Below are 20,344 nucleotides of genomic sequence, written 5' to 3'. Positions count from 1 at the left end.
GTAGAGACACGGGTTTCTCAGCCCCTGCTCCTTTTTTTCCTGTTTGTAATTTCCTTCGAACAAGTTCTCATAATTTGTGCACATCCAAAGAAGGCAGCACAAGCCTCTTCATTCTGACACAAAAGAAACGTAAAAAAAAAAATTAAAAATAGAAAAAAAAAAACCCAGGAAGTCAAACAGCCACAAAGTACAAAAAGGGTAATAAAAAATAGAGGCTGCGAGAGGACGCGAGGGGTTAAAGTTCTGACCACTGTCTGCATATATAAAATTGTATCACCTTATCTGAAAAGTTTAGGCTCAAAAGAAAAGCCTCCGTTTTAAATACCTTTTAGATTTATTAAATCTTTAGGCTGAAGATTACAGCAAGTGTTTTGTCTTTGGTGAGTAGCTGTTTGTCTCACTTTATTTACTTGGTATTGGATATTTGTCAATGTCATTTCATATCTGCAGAAAATTCATACATTCTATGGAAGTATGTATGTGTGTGAGTGTGCTGAAGGTCACATGACTGTTTCATTCTATTTGGTGGAGCAGCTTGACTTTTTTTCCCTTGCTTTTGGTGATGGTTGGGAGTGCAGAAGTTGATTGACAGATGCATGCCAGAAACCCCCATTCTCCTTTTCAAAGACTACATATGATGGATTGCGATCTTTCAGCTCAGCAGGACACAGGGACCATGCAAGCTGTAATTGGTCAGGTATGGAGTCAGCCATTTCTCAACTCCCCTTTTATTTTTTTTTTTTTTCCACAAGGGTCTAACCATATGATTCACATAATTCATATTTACAGTACCATCTTTCTATCTGTATCTTCAGCTACCAGCGAGCGTAGTACTGAAAGTGAGAAAGGCAAAAGAACCACAATAATCTGGCCAGGGAATCACTAGTTAAACCTAAAATACCATGCTTTTTCTGCTAATAAACCCAGTTTATAATTTAGGCTGAGTTTTGCCAAATCAATCTATTAATTAATTTACTGCTGTATTTTGTTTAAATGTGCTGAAGTAGAAGAGCTGAAAGTGCTATGTTTGCTGGGGAGTTGCTTTCTATTTCTAATGCTGTTCATTATTTCTATGTTGACTATATTCCTGTACTACAGGCTGTGGATTTTTAAATTTTTTTTCTCTTTTTCTTTTTCTTGTTTTTCTTCTTTTACTCCTAACCCAGATAATGTGTGATTGAGCCTGGTAAATGTAGTAGTCTTTGCTGCTGCAGAGGGGCAGCCTGCAAATTAAACACTGCCACAATCTGAAAGGTCCAGGTGGTCTGCTCGTGTTTCCTAATGCAATCCAGCACAACAGCTTTAATAAACAGCTCTATTTAGTTCTCCCTCCCTGTATCCAGGGAAGTGAACTGGTCTGGGGCTGCTGTGATGAAATGCCAGAAGAATATCTCTCAAAGGCCTCACAAGCTGATTTTTAGAGCTTTTCCGTTTTGTCGTCTTTGTCTTCCAAATGGGTCAGTGAGTCCTTCTCTTTCTGTTTTGTGATTTCGGATAAGTCTGTAGTTTTTATGTGTGTGTTTTAACCGTGCTGTTTCTAGCTTTAGCCGGAGGAGAGAAGAATCATTGTCTTTTTCATCTGCTTCAAATAATAACCTGAAGTGGGGAAAGAAATTAAATTATTTTGTCCTGTTTTACAGGGAGGGCTGTCTCCCTATGAATGCAGCTGGAGTTGGATGAGGGTGTTTGTTTTTCTAACAAAATTTTAAGTGCTCAACACTCTCTTATTAACCACTGACTTGTAAATCAGTCTCTGGGAAAGGGTATTTTGAGCTCTCAAAAGTTTGTGGGGTTTTTTGCATATGTTTCCAGTGTAGTGAATGCATGCTGCTGGGGTGATGACATAGTATTTGTGTTTCCTATATGTTGATACAATGGTGGAAAAATACGCATCCTACACACTGTTTTCAACTAAATTATGGCAAAGCATGAAAGTCCCTCAAAGCACATGGTTTATTAATACCATCGTACACAGTAATGCATTTCTGAGAGGAAAATGTCAAATATGTAATATCATGTTTACCACAGACTTTTATTGCTTTAAATATTTTAAGTATAGAAGATACATTTTTTATTAAAAGTCCCCTAAACATTAACAGTTTTCTATTAGGCTGGCTTATACCTAAAAAGTGGGGCACGTTTGCCAGTATTACGTTGTCTGAAAATACATGTTTTGGAGCTGGTTAATTACCTTTTTGTGTAAACTTGTTCAGTCTTAGAGAAATACATTTAGTGATTCTAAGGCAGATAAAATGGCAAGGTTTTGAGCAAGTACACTTGACAGAAAATGTACCCTGAAACCCTGATAAATCTCAGAGCTTGTAATATCTCTTTAACGTAACTTTTGCATTGGAATGTATAAGTGTAAATTAGCTGTTTTATGTTTAAAGCCTGATAGCTCTCAGAAAGTGTTTTTGAGGCCGGAAGGGGCAGGAACAGGGTTTTTTCTCTGTGTGTAATCTTGCATATTTCATAAATAAAAAAAAAAAGTTCAGTGGATGTCTGGAAAAATGTTTATATTGTATGTTAGTGTATTTCATTTCCTAAATATCAATACAAGGGCACGTTCTTCAAAGGCAAATACATTTCGCTATTTTAGGTGACTAACTTCCTTGGGTTTTTTATGTTAGAATTTATGGATATTATTACTGTGCAACTTGATCTGTTAGGTGTTTGAAGCTTCTTTTTTTTTTGTTGCTGTTAGATCTGTGTGTGTGCATACATACTACATACCTTACGTGTAAGTGTGCACATGCAAATGTGTTCATAAAACCATAAAATGTTTGTTTTGTTTAATCATCTGGTATTTGGTTGTTATTAGCTACATATGAAGATAGAGAAAATTTTTTTTTCATATTAAGATGATGTATTTTCTAGTTGTATAATAAAAGTTATTGAAAACTTGGGAAGCACAGAGCAATCAGTGTAATTACCATATGTTGCTGAAAATAGAAATAGACTTTTTCTATGGAATCTAATATTCATTGGATAAGAGAAAATAACTATCAAAAGACAAAGCCTTTGCTATAAAATCTTTCCATGCTGTAAGTCTATATTTAGTATTGATAAATAGTAGAGATTTGCATATTCAGTATATGTATATTTTTAGAAGAAACATTCATTTCCTGACACTATTCTTTTAGAAAAAGTTCTTAAGAGTACTCGTTAACTTTCAAACCTCTGAAAACAAAAACTTAAATGTTTATCATTTGGCCCTTTTAGTTCAAAATTGTATTTTTCTCCAGCTGTGAGGAGAACTAAATTTTGTTTTGACTAATTCTGCAGATGTAGCTTTAAATTCAGTTTTGTTCACTGCTAATGGAGTGTGAACTTGCCTAATTAAAAATCCAAACTATACATGTATATCTCTGTTCCACTGAGATCAGAAACAGTAGCAGTTATTTGTAGTTCAAACGCTAGTCTGTGTATGACAGGAAAGTAATAGCAGGACCATGCTGATTTAAAGGCATTGTCGACTCCAAGTGCCTGTTCATCATTAAATGCATTTTCCACTTTTTTATATTTTTTTTAATTTTTTTTTTTATTTCACCTGTCTCCAAGCACCAGTGTCCATAGTAGCTCCCACTGGTGATGGCAATGGTAGGCAGAGTGCTACAATCCCCACCATTACCTAGCACCTGGGTGTACTGGCTCCAAGGTGTGGAATTGCTTGTATACTTTCCCTCTGGATTTTTTCCTCCCCCAAGCAAGCAATTAAATTAGCCGAGTACTCTGAAGAACAACCTCCTTGCCTAGTGTGTCAAGATCTAGAAGCTCATTGCTCATTGTGATTTTGATTCATAACTGGAGTGTTTGGAATGAAACCCCGATCCCTGACAGCAATAGTCTGTAGCATCCTTCCTTGCACACTGAACCATAATACCCATTATTTCTTCAAATGTGTTTTGCTCTCATATAAACTATTAGCTGGATTCCTCTGCAATATTCCTTGTATATCTCGAGCCCATCTAAATGAACAGGTACTTAAATGCGTCATCTAATTATTCCAATTATACTGTATTTTCTGTACCTTGTATGCTTTCTAAAATCTATTCTGTACCTTTCACTTCCCCCCCCTTTTCTTTTTTCTTTTTTTTTTTTTCTTCAGACCTGAGCTTGTGAGTGACAGGTTAGTTCATCAGCATTACAGCCCTCCTGTTTTTGTCTCATCTCATGCAGACAGGTCACTGTGTCCAATCACCCTTCTGGCTCTGCTATCCCTGGGGGAGCCCAGGCCAGCCTGCCATCTTGATCCACCGGCCTGAGGGCCCGGGCTGGCTGCACATTTCTGTGTTCACTGGTTCTTGCAAATATAACTGAACCAGAAAAGGGGGGCTGGGGGTGGTGGTGTGCAGCTTAAATCACATCTCTGTAAACTGAGAGGAAGTAAATTAGGTAACATTCTTCTTCAAATAAGCAGGAGTTTGCAGTTACTGCTGTGTTTGAGTTCTCCTTCCACATGTTAATCGTGTTTATTTTCTCTATTTCAATGGTATCCTCTGTGTGATCTAATCATCTAGTAAAGGCTATTTATGCAAGGGTAAACATGTGCTCTTTTCCCATAGAGAGTTCTGCTCTGAAGCCAAATTTATGAGACTGATACATTGCTGCAGCCAAGGTGGGTCTTCCTGTTCTGTGCTTTAGCTTGTTGCTTTATTTTGCTTTTGGGGTTGTTTTTTTTACCCTCACAATTAACAGTAGAGCAGGAGGATAAACGTTTTTGAGAAGCCATTCATTTCCATAACTCATGCATCACTTCTTAAAAGTTTGATCTGTTCTCAGTGTTGTTTTATAGTGCAGGTCGACCCATATCCAGGAATTTAATTTTTACCAAATAAAGATTGAAAATATAATACTAGTTTGTCTTGAGCAATCTTTTAAGTGATTCTTCTTGTAGTACTAGGGAAGGTCTTTCTCTCTTGGAATACCTGTTTCTATCTCTAATCTAATACAAAGACGTACTTATAAACAGAAAAGAATGATCTTATACATAAATTTACAACCTACTTTTATAATACTGCAAGGAATTGTGCCCATTTGTCTACAGTTTGGGACAAATGCTGTTCTCGTTAGAAAGAATTAGACCTATCATTGTAAGCATGACTACTTGCATAAGTAAGGTCAGGCTACTTGTCCCCTCGTCTGCTTAGTGTATGTCCTGCACAGACATTGTCCTTAACAGTCACCAGGAGTTTTTTCTGCAGTTGGAGATTGAGAGAGAAAGACTTATGGACAGGTACATACTGATTGTTGTTTTCAGTAGTAGAGAGACAGTGTAAACAATAAGAATCATGTTTGAAAAACTTCAAAACCATATTTTTTAATATTTATGAACAAGCTGGTTCTCTGATAATGAAGCGTTCCATCTCTACAGAAATCCACTGTTTTATACACTCCCTGGTATATTGTTTCCTTAAGAATTATTATTGTAAGGAGATGCAGGAATGTGGCTGTAATATTTTACAGTATAAATATTTGTTGTAGAGGAGTTTGGATCTTGTTAATTTAAAATATGTAAATTCTTTGGTCCTAGGCCTGGATTCCAGCAAAAGAATGCATTTCTCTGTGGACTTTTGTTTTTACAGCAGAAAAGATGGATTTCTATCATTTACATTCATGTGTAAAGATTTTTTGTCTTTTCACACCAAAATCGGGTTTTAATTGAAATCAGCTCTCTAAAAACACCTTTAGTAATTTTTTCTTACTGAATTTCTAAATTTTCTTCCATTCTGTGCTGCTGTGCTGTCTCATGTGTTGGTTTGTGAGTCGAGCCAATTAAGAGGCCAAATCTTAAAAAAAGCTGCGATTTACACTCTGTGTATATTCACTATTATTCTAATTGTAGGAGAAAAATAAAGTATGTCAGATGACCTTTAAATTGCTGGGCAAGCGACACTCTTCCAGTGATGTAGATTTTTATCTTTTGGCAATGCATTTATATTCAAGTACCTCTGTGGTGTTTCTTAGATTTGAGACGGATAAACTAAATACCAATCTGGGCCACTTTTGTACGCACGGTGCATAGAAGTGACTGTGTTGAGCCTCTTATCTTGCACTGACCTGTAACTGTAACAAGACTTTTATTTTTTCTTCTCTGATTTGAACTGCAACTCAAATGGGGGGAAAAAAAAGGATAATCGAAGACAAACTGTATATAACATTTTCAAATTAGATGAGGACTTGGCAAAATATTCTCTTTTTTTTTTTTTCCTATGATTTACATCACTCGGTGGCATTTGCTTGTAATGCTGTTTTTGACCCTGAAATTGTAAAAATGGCAGGAAGAACCTCAGGTCAGTCAGTTCTGAATGGATGTGTGTGTATCTCTCATTAATCTTAACAGGACTTAAATGTGTACTGAGAAGTTTGGTCAGCAAATAACTTAAGCCTGTTTAAGAAGTCTGCAGCTGCTAAACCTTCAGGTGTGCAGTACAGTCCTGAACTCAACGAGACTCCTCACATAAGTAACACTTTGCAGGATCCGATCCAACTTGCCTATTGAGTAACTGTCATTGCTAATGAATATAACAAAGCCTGGTTTAAATGCTAGCTAAATAATTGCAGCTTAAACTCCTTTTATAATTAGAAGTGACTATTAGGATTAAAGATAGTAACTCAAGGCTCTTGAACGCTTTTATTTCTTGAGGATGTCAGGGCTACAGGTAAATGGACTATAGCTTCAGGGTTTTTGTTTTATCACTGGCTTTGAAACCTTTGTGATATGTAGGACTATTTCTTCAAAGGAGAAAGATTAGTTGTTGATATTTGCTGCTGATTTCTCTGTTGACTGGTGATGGTGTTCCATAGGAGAGCTTTATCTAACTGTTAGATCAAAAGAAAATTTTGAAGATCAAGAGACTGTTCTAAATTTCTAGCCATTTTCAAAAGGGGTAGTGGGAAAAAGGTGGCTTGGCGGTTTTTGGTTTTTTAAAAAAAGGAGGGGGAGCATGGGACACACAAAATTCATTATTCCAAGCCATCCTGACATGGTAAATAATCGAAATTAAATTTGCTTAAGCTGTTTAGAACATATTTTGTAGTTATTAATAAACCTGTCTCTTTCTGAGTGGAACATTTTGTATATGCCACAGTGTGTTAGAGCAAAACTAGGTCCAAGGAACTCTTATGCATCACATTCCTTGTACTGATATAACAGCAATCGATGCCATTAACAGTGGTGTGTGCACCTGAACTTGAGGCAGCCAGTGTGTTTCAGATAAGAAGCAGATCTTGCTCCCTGATGTAGTTGCGCAGCTGTCCTATGCCCTTTGCTCATGTGAATGAGTATTTACAGGGTAGGACACTGACAGCTTTTCTTGTCTGTCTTGTCTTGATGGGCTTCCTTGTACCACCTTGCTGTAAAAGAAATCCAGTAGCGGTGCTACAGATTCTTACTTGCAAGAGTAATTTTTGATCCTGTGATACTTCCAGAGAGTGTCACCTAAGCTACTTGCTAAAAATTATCTATTCCCTTACATAACTCTTTCCAGGATGGGACTTTGAATCCACAGATGGGGAAAGGCATTGTAAATGAAATGGATCCTTAAGCAAAAGAAAAAGAAAATATTAGAACTTGATGAAATCAGTAACTGAAATAGCATAAAGTAATCTTTATTTTACTAGTTTCTAGCGTTTTCACGGATCTCACTCGTGTGTTTAGAAGACACAATCCAGCTGTGTAATGGCACTTCCAAAAAGGAAATTGTTTAAGGGCAACAGTAAAAGGCAAAACTGGTTTTTCAGTCACCCCCTGCTAAACAACTTTCAAGCAATAGAAAATAACAGAGATTTTTGAGCAGATTAGTGCAAGTCGTGTTAATAGTATTATGGAACAGCTGCTGTTAGATATATTACAAGAGATAATTCTGTATCAGAACATTGTCCTTTTCACTAAACTGTTTACATCTCTAGCTGCTTTTCCACTTACTGAGCCAACTTGTGAAACTCTAACTTGGCTTTCACTTGAGCTTTGCTCATGTTTCATGTGCAGTGAAGTATGGAGGAGTTTTACTGGAATAAAAAAATGTTATATTTTTTAAAAGGTGGAGGCTTTAGCCGATTTCTGGAAGTCATCCTTTCTCCAGAGGAAAAAAGAAAAGTTAAAAAAAAATAATAAATTTCAGCATAGAACTAAGACCGAAGCAACAATATTAATAACTACACCATTTCATATCCTTATCTCAAGCTTATGACTTAAAATCACATTGCCTTTTATCAATGGCAAACTAGCATCATCTTCCATTTAATAATTTATAACACACTGAAGGCTGTGAGTATTTTTTTTTAATTTATAACAATAAAGAACTAAGCCTGATTGTTACTGAATCCAGCTTTAAAAATAAAAATGGGCAAAAGATGCAAATAACTGATACTGTTTAAGTCTGGCACTTCTGAGATACTGTTTTTATGGGTATAGCTGTTGTCACTGGAACTAGAAGCTGCCAAGGGTTGAATGCTTCGAGTCCTGGACTTCCCACCAGCTTTGTTAGGTAGGACTCTAGGACTCTGTTCTAGCAAGTTCTAAACATTTTCAGGTTTTTGTGAGGGAAGGATAAGGCCCTGAAGCACACCAATTTTTTTTCTCTCCTGCTCAGACATTGTTAATGAGGGAAAATTTATGAGTTTTCCCCTGTAAATTGGTCTGTTTAAAGTGAAATAAAATAATCTGGAATAAAGGCCAACTATGCTGCTCTAAGAAACAACTGGGTATCGCAGGATTCCTGGCAGTAAGTCTTTCTTTCCTTTCACTGTGCCCATCCCTTTCTGTGTACAAAACGTGCTGCACATTCTTCAAATGGATTATACAAAGCAGAAAGAATATCTGCAAACAAGAAGCTCTGAGTCTTTTGGAGGAAAGGTTGTAAATTGTGGCATATGTAAAAGTGGCTTCCAATGTGGACAAATATAGCAGAGAACATAAAACTCAGTGTTATTCATGGTGATACATCATTAAAGTCAGAGCAAACTGTGATCTCAGAACTGAAACAATTTTGTACACTAAGAGGAGAAAAAACAACTCCAAAAACAAAATGTTCCAGCTTGGTTCTTATATCCTTAGGGTTGCAATATTGAATTCAGAATTGGGAAAGCTTAATCTTGCAGCCAGATTTGACAAGATGCTGGTTGAACAGTAGGCAGAAGTGATGGTTTGTGTGTTGTAACGCCCATGGTGGGAAATGAAGAAAGGTAAGAAGACTTTTCCAGAAATTTGGATGTAGTATTCACCACCCACTTGGGCTTCTAACTGATGTAGAAAACCTGTATGTGAAAGTTTGTGAGCAAGGATCACAATTTCAAAGCCTGACAGAAGAGAAACTGGAGCGCTCTAAAACAGCACGGGAAGGTTTGTGATGACTGAACACAGTTATTTCTCTTTGTTTTTATTTTGGTGCACCGTATTGTGCATTAGACTATATGACACTAAAGGTTTGGATCATTCCTAGCCTCAATGGGCAACAGATACAGAATCATAGAATGACTGGGTTGGAAAAGACCATTAAGATCATCAAGTCCAACCTTACCTGCCCACAACTAAACCATATCCCTAAGCACCTCGTGTACCCATCTTTTAAATACATCCAGGGATGAATGTACAGCTGTAAGAAAAAGAAAAAAAAAAAAGCCAGTTCTCCAACTCCTTGCAGTTAATCCTGGAGAGTAGGAATCTGGTGGATGGAGGGAAGGGGCAGTAGTGGTGCAGCCTGGAGGCTGCATCTGAAGTCTTGCATAAATGAGCAATGGGCTCATTATCAGGTTTTTGGAAAGTTAGACCTGGATTTGAATTGTCAAACAACAACAACAAAAAAGAGGCTGCAGATTGGTGTTTCTTCCACTGAATATATTGGTTTCTGTTTATTTTTTAAGTTCATGCTGAATTCTTAGCAAGAGGAGAAATTGAGGGTTGCCCCCTAACTAGGGATTTAGAGTGACAGTGTAATGAATTTTAACCCAAGAAGCAGTGTGGATATTCAGCAAGCCTTTGTTCCATTCTGCTCATGTCCTTATGCTGGACCCATCACCGTAGTTATTAGATCTCAAAGATTACATTCTTTGATCTAGTGCTTTCTAAATCCTTAAACCGTAGTTTATTTATTTAAAAGGTTATATCCAGCATTGGATTGGATTGTAAAATACCCTTTGACTCTTTCATGAAGGACAGAGTGGAAACACATGCTGCCAAAGGAGTATTTCCTTCTGACCATGAAGCACCACAGCATTTTATTGAATTAAGAACTGCACAAGGATCTGTGCTTTTAATCTGGCTGGTGTGTAGAGATTTTTATTTTTTTCTTTTTTTTATCTCTTTGGTATCATGATTTCATGGCTTTCTGATACCACAGGCATTCCTTGGGGTATGCAGGTGAATTTCGGTTACTCTCTAAATTAAAAAAAAATTGCAGTGTAGCCTTGTATTTCCCTAAGAAAATAAAACAGGCCAAACCTCAAACAGATGTTAAAAATGAGTATGTTCAGAATGTGTTCTTGGGGTCTCTTTGATCTGCTGTTTACCAGGGTGCATCACAAGTAACTCTCTGGAGCTGAGCAGAGTTACATTTGGGTAAACATGATCAGTAGTAGCTTTCAAGCTTGTTCCATCAGATTCAGAAGTCCTTACATGAGCAAATTCACCAGTGAAGTCTACAATGCTTGGTTAATTATTAACTGTGTGATGTGATGCCCAAGGTAACCAGCAAGCCACAAAAAGCAAAAGAGGAAGCTAAAACTAACTCCAGTGTTCTCCATGCCCTGACTCATATTAATTATACTGTATCCAAACTAGTCTGTTTGTTGTTTTGGTTTTTTGTTGGGGTTTTTTCCCCCAAACAGTCCTGCAAAGCGAACTGCAAAAAATTCTCATGTAATTTCCCTTAATTCTTGAGAAACCATGACTGAACTTGGCATCTGAAAAAAAAGAATCTTACTAAAAATTCCCTTTTATTGTTTCCTTTTTCTAATGCTTGTTTGGTTATTTTTCTTTTTTGAGCAGCTTAGCCCCTGGAGATAGTAGCCTGATTCTACTTTACACTGAGACCTCTTTGTACCCTCTGGCAGGACAAAACAGCTGTAAAATGGGTGTAAGAGTAACTTATTTACGTGCACTTCAAAGCTCTTTTATACTTCCAGAATGGTAGAAAACCACCGTAGTATAAATGGGAATCAGGCCCAAATAGATGGACTGTAATTTCCATTTTCTTCAGATGGAAAATGAAAAGGAATAGGTGGAAATCAGACTGAAGGAAGAGAGGAAGCAGTAAGCCTTGTTTAGCTACAACTAGGTGTTCATTAACATCCATTCTGAATTGAAAGAAAGACAAGGTGAAAGGACCAAATTCTGTTTTACTGTCCACCATCCACACTTCTGCTGGCAGTAATGAAAACATGAAAGGGAGGGAAGTGAGCACTAGTTAAAACCTCAGTACTCAGTACCTGACAACACAACAAAAACAAAAGAAAGGCTGCTTTCTCAATCCATCAAGTGCTTTACAGCTTTAAAATGACCATGCTTTAAAACAAAAGGCTTAATCTATTTATTTTTTTTTAACCCCATGTGCTGCAGTGTTGCTCTCTGTTAGATCTGGCAAAGATCTGTGTTTCTAGAGCATTCTTCAGTTAGTACCCTGAGACTAGTGAAAAAGAAACCAAATTAAATTCATAGGAATTAATGTCAGTTAAATTTCCTCCTATGCGTCATAGTGTCAGATGAATTCTTCAACTCCAAGTCAAAGGGTAAATAAAAACAGCAAACAAAGAGAGATGCAGCAAAACAAAGAATGACTGTTATGTTAATGGTAAGCATCTTAAAATTTAGTCAGACCAGACATGGGAAAAAATACTGAAATAACAATTTTGGGGTTGACTCAAGAGTTTTCTTTGAAATTTTGAGAAGCTTCCTACTCCATTTTATTTCATAATCCCTTTTAAGCAGGTACATAGGAGGCTTAAGGGATTCTGTGAAGGTTGTGAGATATTTTTCTCTTTGTTTCCCCATGTTGTGACAGCCCAAGGGAGAAATATTGGCAAGGTCTGTGGAACCTTCTATAACTGAAGTAGTCCAGTATTTCCTATCTTAAGACCTTTGCTGCTGTTAGCATTTCCACCTGGTTGGCTACCTCTCCCTGAATATTTTTTAAGACAATTTCAGCCAAAATACTTCAGTGGTTCATGAGGAGGATAGGGAAATGTGTGATTGTTTTTCCCATTTTAAAGACACCCCATATTTAAGAGCAAAACCTTTAATCTGAGGAGTTGGAACATTGTGTCTCAGATGTCTCTTCTGGTACCCCGCAACAATCCACCCATTTTTGATTATGTTCTAAGCCTTTGAGAAATGTTGGTGACTCTAAACAGCTACATCCCCTGAAGATTCACAGAAAATAAAGGTGCGAACGGAAGCTCAGAGTCACCTGCACATAGGATCGGCTTGTCTGAGTCATATCTGACCAGTATTTGTCTAAATGCCTCCTGGAAAACTCCAGCAGCACAAATTCCACTGTATCCTCATGCTATTCATTGAATTTAATCATCCCTGCCTTAGTGTGCACTATTACGAAGTTTTCCTTGCAGCAAAATGCATCTTGTTCCAAGCTAAGACCATACCTCCTTCCTTCTTTTAGGGATAACAGATTATTTCTGTCCACCCTTAGGTTCTACTTTGGCCCATCTTGGAAAATGGTGGTGGTGGCACCAGGGATCCTCACTCTTCTAGGTACTCAGTAACCACCTTTTGGGAGAGATGGAGAAAGACAAGGTGTTATTCAAAGGAAGAGAGGACAAAAGTCAGGGAAGATATAGTTACAGATTGAAATGACAAGTGCAAAAGTAGTCAGCCAGGACTAGAGAATGGTGAGGGATGATGGGGAAATGTAGGAGCCTGAGGGGAGAGTGGGTTCAAGGGAGGTTGGGAACTGTCAGGGGCAGTAGAGAAGAGGACTTGCCTTGTGTCTGGGCAAGCTGGGAGGTCTGGACCTGGCTAGGTGTACTTTATCAGGGAATGTAGTGATAGAACAAGGGTAATGGGTTTAAACTAGAGCAGGGTAGATTTAGATTACACATTAGGAAGAAATTATTTACTGCAAGGGTGGTGACACTGGCACAGGTTTCCCAGAAAGGTTATGGCTGTTGCCTCCCTGGCAGTGTTCAAGGCCAAGTTGGATGGGGCTTTGGGCCACCTGCTAGAGGGGGGGTGTTGTGTGTGGGACTGGGTTGATCTTTGAGGTCTCTTCCAACCCAAACCATTCTATGATTCCATAAGGCCAGAAATCAAAAACCTGTGGGGCAAGTTTCCCTGGCAAACTCCACTGGCAAAATATCTCAATTTTCCTTTAAAAAATATGAAGCTACACATGCAAAACGTGAAAAACATTATTTGTATTGTTAAGCCATATAATTAAAATTAAGTATTTGCACAGGCATAATTTGTTTTCCTTGTAAATATGTATAATAATAGACACTTTAATTATGTAAACAACTACATATGTCACACAGATTTGGTTCCTTTAGCGTTACTTCTACACTTCAACACCCCTGTCTGTGTTTCCATAATAGTATTTAACAATATAGATAATACTTTATTATACTTCTTTCTGAATTTTATATTTGATACATGACTTTTTTCCCCTTCCTAGAAGCTGCAGAATGTTTATGTATGCATCTACGCACATCTACATACACACACACATATACAGGTATAAACACACACACGTATGTTCCAAGTTCCAGAAAAGTCTTATTTGGTTTTAAATATTTGTGTGATTTTGGATTGCATAATTTTTAAAGATTAAAAAAATGAAAATTTTTAAAGAAAAAGTAACTTTAAATTGAGCACTCAAACTCTTCTGCAAGTAAAAGGCCAAACTAAGACATACAGACTTTTTTTGTCTCTTTTTCATAGGAAATTTGGATTAAAGGTTCTAACATAGTTGAATTTTCATTTTGAATGAAAAATATCCCAGATGTCTTCCCATTACTATTTCCAACAGATAAAACATATCAAGTTATCCAGTAGTTTTGGTAGAACAGCTACTGGCATATAGATTTTTTGATATATATAGCCACTGGTCTTTGTGCAAAGTAGACACATGAAACCTCTATAATAGGTGATACTTGGCTCTTAATTCCCCACAGCCTCAATTAGTTATTTACAATGTTAAAAATGGAAGCATTGCAAATCCAAGTGCTTTTTTACTTCAAGTGTCAAATAGAGTTCCTTTACTGCAAAGTAAAAGCTTCAGGTTACTACAGAGAAACAACATTGGATTATCCTTTGAACGGATATAATTGCTACTTTCAGCAGCTTGAAGTCACTTTAATTCCTATACTATGCCAATTTTATCTCTGATGGGAGGGGATAATTTTCTAAAACTTATTTAGCTTTTCTTCAGCATTATTTACAATTGCGACTATAATCTAATGTATGATTTAGTAAGAGCATGCCATCATACTGAAGGAGAACTGGGAATAGGTACCTAGTATAAACCACTTATGTGGGGCAGAGTGACGTGCAAAGGGAAAGGAGTAATTGCCAACATGGGGGTGTGAAAAAAGGCAGGGTTAGAAGAAAGGGAGAGATGCAGCATGGAAGGGCATGGCAGCTAAAGAAAAGGTGTTTTAGTAAGGATGAAAATTTCATAGTTTGCAACAGTTTCATAAATTCAATCAGTGGTTATAAGGACTCATGGAGGATGAAAGATTAGGACTAGTAGCCAGGATTAGGCCATGGCAGAAAGCCGCATGGAAGAGTAACACTGAGGATAGTAAAACAGCATCCATTCTTAAGCTATATCTGTATTAATCTATCCAGTGTTACCCTGTATCATTCAATCATATATCCTATCACTTCACCTTTATCCATTCACCATCTGCTCAGGTGCCATTTCAAGGAACCATTTTACCATCTGTCAGCAAAGCATGCTTGGTGTAGTGGTGCAGTAACACTTGAGAGAAGTGTAAAACCAGAGTTTGATCTTGTCACCTTTCTGTTCTTTATTGATACTTTGCAAAACGTTTAGCACCTTAATCTCTTAAACTGTATTTTTATGCCATAGTGGAAGGTGTATTGGCATAGGAATTGTTTTGTGGCAAATCGAGGCCTTCAGTGTTTCAGATAAAGATTACTAAACCAAGAACAAATCAATGGAGCTGTCCTTAAAGGTGACATAAGTCCAGAGCTGTTCTGTTAGCAGAGGCATTGCTGGCTGTTGTACCAATCCACCCACCCCCACCAATAGGATTTAACAATCCTTTTGAAATTTCTTTTCTAAAAGATACCTTGTATTTTGGTCATTAGCCTTCTGCTTCAGATCAACTTCTGCTTGGGAAATGACACCTTGGACACTGTCTGCATCTCCAGCATGAGTAAGGCTAGAAGGAGAAGGTATATACGTGTTTTACTACCCCTGTCATGCTTTAATCTGGTAAATGTCTCATCTTCAGGCTAGAGAAAGAGAATAAGTATTACTTGGTTAAGTTTTGCTAAAATAGTACTTTTTGCAAATGATCTGACAAGAATGGGTTTCACATGCAAGCTCACACTGGTATCTGTACTACTGAATCACTTGCTGCTATAGTCCTACATCAGTGTCCCTGTGCTCAGGGAAGGCTGCTATGGGCAGATGTCAGTTGGGTACACTCAAAATTTGGCTTTTTAGCACAAGGGTGGCATACATAAGACATGTAATTGCATCATGCAATACAGCAAGGAATGAGTCATGAAATACACAGAAAAATTTATGGTGAAAATGATTTTTTCCATAACACTTCCAGTTTTGCCAGTGTGTGCTTCAACTTCTTTAATTCTTACACTGTAAAAATTTTAGGCCCAGAGTTTTAACTGTGCCATTTCTCTTTTAGTGTCTTGGTCCTTTTAAATTTGTGTAGAAGATGCAAATGGCAATAGAGGACATCTGCTGGATACACAAGGGCATTTATTTACCTCAGCTGGAGTAGAAATTAGGAGACAGTTTTCCACTGATGGGTGTGAGGGAGTCACCTCCATGAGGCCTGCAGAGCAGGACCTGGCCTCACCAGCCAGGGGTCTGCCCCTTCAGCTCCTGAGTGGGACAGGGACCAGAACAGCAACTGGCAGAGTCCAGGCCACCATTCCAGGCAGCAGCCAGGTAAGAGGCCGTGCCAGGTCATGGGGCCTGTGGCAGGGCTGTGGGGAGTTGGAGGCTGGCACAACTGTGGTATCACTGGGCTGAATGGGGCTGTGGGCAGGGTGGGCGAGATGCCAGATGTGGCTGCTCAGGGCAGTTAAGGCCTGGTATTGCCCTGGGAGGGAGCTGTGAGTAGCTGGACACCAGGACAGCTTCTGGGTTATGTTTCCTGCTCTATAAAGAAAAGGCTGAGGTAGGGCTTTCTCTATGTGGTACAGTGCCTCAGTATTCTGGGCCTCTGAAACCCAAGGCCCTGATTCATGTTCAGCCTGAATTGAAGACCAATTTAAATTTTTTGTTTGTTTGTTTTTGAGGGGAAAGCTTGCATGGAGTGAAGGAAGGTGGGCTGAGGGAGCAGAACGGGTGCATAAATGTTCTCTGCATGTGAGTGCTCTTAGAAGGGGCAAAGCATAGTTGCTAGGTAGCTGGTGCTCAGCCCAGCCAAGAGGGTGCTGAAACTGCTGTCTGTGTAGCTGATAGGGTATACAGGCACACAAATGCAGGCTAAGTACCAGTGCCATGCCATGTCTTGAGGGTGTTCCTGATGAACACCTCATCTAAATATAATTGCTGTAGTGACAAGTGTTGGTTGTTTATTATTGGATTGTGGAATGTCTCCTAGTTTGCATGAAATAATCAGCAAAGATTCTGTTAACTGTAAGAGGGTAAGAATTTGTGCTATGTTTTCATTGAAAATGTTGTGCTGGACTAATTTAAAAACTGTGTAAGTTCAGAAGGGATGCTACTGAATTTCAACTGAAAAATTCTACCTTGTTACAGCAGACGTTTTGTGAAGGCCCAGGTATTAAAATGGTGCAGGTATCCACTTACCTAGACAGTTCCTAGTAAAATACAAATAACAATAAGACATAAAAGAAAACTCATTTCTCCAAGCTTTACAAAACTCCTTAGTTATTTTATGTTGTGTTGTACACAGTATGTCTGTTTGCTATCTGCAGTGAGTGAAAATGTAAGGTAAAATGATTGGAATTCTTTGCAGATTTCTTCAAAGTTGAAAGGCGGTAAAAGTAGATTAATCATGATCATAGTATTGCTGAGTTTTAATTTTGCAGGTAAGGTTCTGTGTACTAGATGCAGGGGGAATGCTGGAGAAAATGTGATAGTTGAATTGTCCAAGTTCTGTTGGGGAAAGCTAATTGCATGTAGAGTTCAGGCAGTCTATGAGCAGCTGCAGGCTGACGTAAAAGGTGGCTCAGGAAATTCAGCATCCATCGTTAAAAGATAACTTCTTTGTGAGTTGCTTCCTAAACCAGAGTTACGAAACACAGATTAGAGAGAGATCCATGATAAAGGTGTAGCCTGTTCTGCAGAACGTAGTTCAAATTTGGAAAAAGCATTAGGCTTTTCTGTGGTTTGGTAGCGTCTGACTTTTCCCATGGGTTATTGTTTACAGGCTAAAATTAAAAAAACCCCACAAACCAACCACAGTTTCACAGAATTTTTTGATAGGTGGAAATCCTCTCTTCAGAGAGGAAAGATGTATCTGTTATAAAAATGTTGAACACTAGTAGTGAACTCTGAAAGCTGCTCTTAAAAGGAGGAACAGAGGAATAATTATTCTACCAGGTAGGGGTTTCATGCTTTTTTCATATTGGGTTCTTTTTCTCAACAGCTTGATGAAGGCTTTAACATTTAAGCAGCAAAAATGAGAAAGCAAAGGCTTACAGATGCATACTCTCACTTCAACTGTCATAGTACCACTTGCAAAATTCCTGTTAGGCTAAGCAGAATCACAGTCAGGCAAAAAAATTTGAGTTATTTTGAGAATCTATCCTTTGTCGCGCTGCTTTCAAGCATTGCATTACAGTGCTGCTAACAAGCTCTCTTCCCAATGTAAGGTGTGTTGGACTTACAACAATTAGCATTCAGTATGACTGCTTTTTCGTTCTGTGCTCATAGAGGACTTCTACATCAAAGGGTTTTATTCTTGGATAATATTATGTCAGTGCATCTGCATCTTTCTTAAAGAATCTCTCTTTAGTGTACTTATGTATTCCAAAGTGTTTTACAAACGCAATGTGCTCTCGCTCCTGAGCCTTTCAGCTATCTCCAAAGAAAAATATATAGTTGAGCCTAGTGATTTTACTTGTCAGTGTGTCTGTGTGTGGAAGTAGAGAAGGTGTTAACAGTGGCGTTTAAAGGAGTGCACCAATTCCAGCATGGAGCTTGGGCAGGGGATCAGCGGTGCTCTGAGGGACGTTTCCATAGGCCAAAAAGGGGAGGGGAGAAGTAGCTCTGCAGCTGTGCTTGTGCATGCTGCCTTTTAATCACGTTTTTCATTTAGAGAACAGATAACAGATGTTAATGTGTGCTTAAAAATATGGAGTGCTGTTTTGCTTCCAAAGCACCTATGACAATCCTTACGCCTTACTGTTCTGTTTCTATCAGGTGTTCTTTCCAGTCTAGGAGACTCTTTTTCCATCATGTGCTTTCCCAGTATTGCAGGTCCACTTTAGGTGGGTAACAGCATCAGTAGGTAGAGCTGAGGTGTACTGGGCTCACTTCATGTCCCTTCTTTCTGTAGGTCACAACAGGTATTCAATCACTTTGTATTTGCAGATTCCTAGCAAAACCTGATAAAATAGCCCACTCTGTTCCTGTATCAAAGGAATGATAGAGCTAAAATATAAAATGTCATGCAAATTTACTCCTGTTGACTTTCTTTAATACAGGACCTTGTTCAAAACGCAGGCTGCATGCACGGACGTGGTTCTGACACTGTTGCTAAACATGCTGCTATCAATATTGCTTTATCAAGAGCACAGTCAGACCAAGCGTAAAATACTAATTAGGGCCTAATCCAAAAATCTATCTGAGTTTGTGGCAAGATTCAATATGCTTTGGACATATCCCAGGGTAAAGAATTAATCATTGTTTTAGCAGGGTTCTGCCTCTGCAGTTAAGAACATTACCTTGCTAATGAGGGACTGTTTTGTTTGTCTGAGTTGTCCCATGTTCCAAAGCTCTTCTGTTTTTACCTTTCTGCAAATAATGTGTGAGGCTTTAGGTAGTATAAACCGACTGCAGAGAAGCAGCAGCAAACACTACCTTGCTGCCTGAAGAATGCCATAATGGAAACTTCCTTGTATAAATAAAACACAGGGCATTTATCCAACTCTACTGTACTGTCAAGTTACAAACTCTGTTAAGCTTGCTTACAAAAGTCTGTGGAAATAAAGGGTGAACATCCTGGCTTCACTGAAGTCAACAGGGATTTATTAATTTACTGATACCGCATAGAGAATTTGTGGTAGTTACAGGTGGAGCAGGCCTGTGCTGGGAACAGAACAACTCCAAATCTCCTCTAAAGGATCTTGATGAGCTAAGATTATGGAGAAATTTCTACCTTCAAAAAACTATGTATTGACTAATACCCAGTATACTGTGAAGGAAGTTATTTTTTAACTGCTCTGAAACCTGGAGATATATGTTCATTCTTACTGGTCTAAAGAACCCTTCTGCTTTGTGGCAGTATGTCTGTTTTACCATTTGCTGCTTCAGAAGTGACATTCAACACAAGATCCTTGTTCAATAAGTATCCCATTTCTGATGATTGTCAATACAGCATTTCAAAGTTTTGTGTAAAATTTAGTATCAATACACACATTTTCTTGGAATTTGTACATTAGGACCCTGTGATAATTAGAAGTTGCTATGGCAGCAAGCTTCAAATTTTTAGGCTCAAATGGATCTGCTTTAATAATGTTTTAGTCTCAATATTTTTGACCCCAGCTGGTATGGGAGAAGCCCTGCTGAAGTTGGTGATGCCTTTTCAAGATCAGATTTAAACACATTTTGCGTTTTTTCTGTTGTCTCAGAAATTTGTTATTTTTCATGTGGTAGAAAAGATAGATGCTGCACAAAGGGGAATTCTACCTTATCCTAATTTTTTGTTATTAGTGTAGTTAATGTTACCTTAAAGGATTTTAAATAAACACAAGTGTTTCTGAAAGTTATTACAAGTATCACATAAATGAGAGACCTAATAAATTTTTAAATTCTTAGATTTGGAGACCAGCATAAAACAACACACTTCTGGTAACTGGCTGGATGTTGCACTTTGTACAGTTATATGTTTTTAATGAAAGAATGGCCTGGCAAAGCTCCATCTACATAATTTAGGGAAACTTCAAAGAATTCTCAATTTTCCAGTTGTACTTGTATGTTTT

At 38.1% G+C, this 20,344-nt stretch overlaps 1 protein-coding gene across 1 annotated transcript in view; it reads left to right on the top strand.

The window, feature by feature from the left end:
• Positions 1 to 592: 592 nt before the first annotated feature.
• Positions 593 to 20,344, top strand: part of POU6F2 (POU class 6 homeobox 2) — a gene marked incomplete at its 5' end in the record, with an annotated part of 311,507 nt that continues 291,755 nt past the window's right edge. Inside the window, one exon of the mRNA XM_084279767.1 lies at positions 593 to 697. Within this exon, the coding sequence (XP_084135893.1) occupies positions 593 to 697 (105 nt within the window). The remainder of the gene's footprint in view (positions 698 to 20,344) is intronic.

This window comes from Gallinula chloropus (genome assembly GCF_964237585.1).
Source record: "Gallinula chloropus genome assembly, chromosome: 2".
Classification (NCBI taxonomy): domain Eukaryota; kingdom Metazoa; phylum Chordata; class Aves; order Gruiformes; family Rallidae; genus Gallinula; species Gallinula chloropus.
Note: the sequence above shows the minus strand (reverse complement) of the source record. Positions and strands in the feature narration are given on the sequence as shown.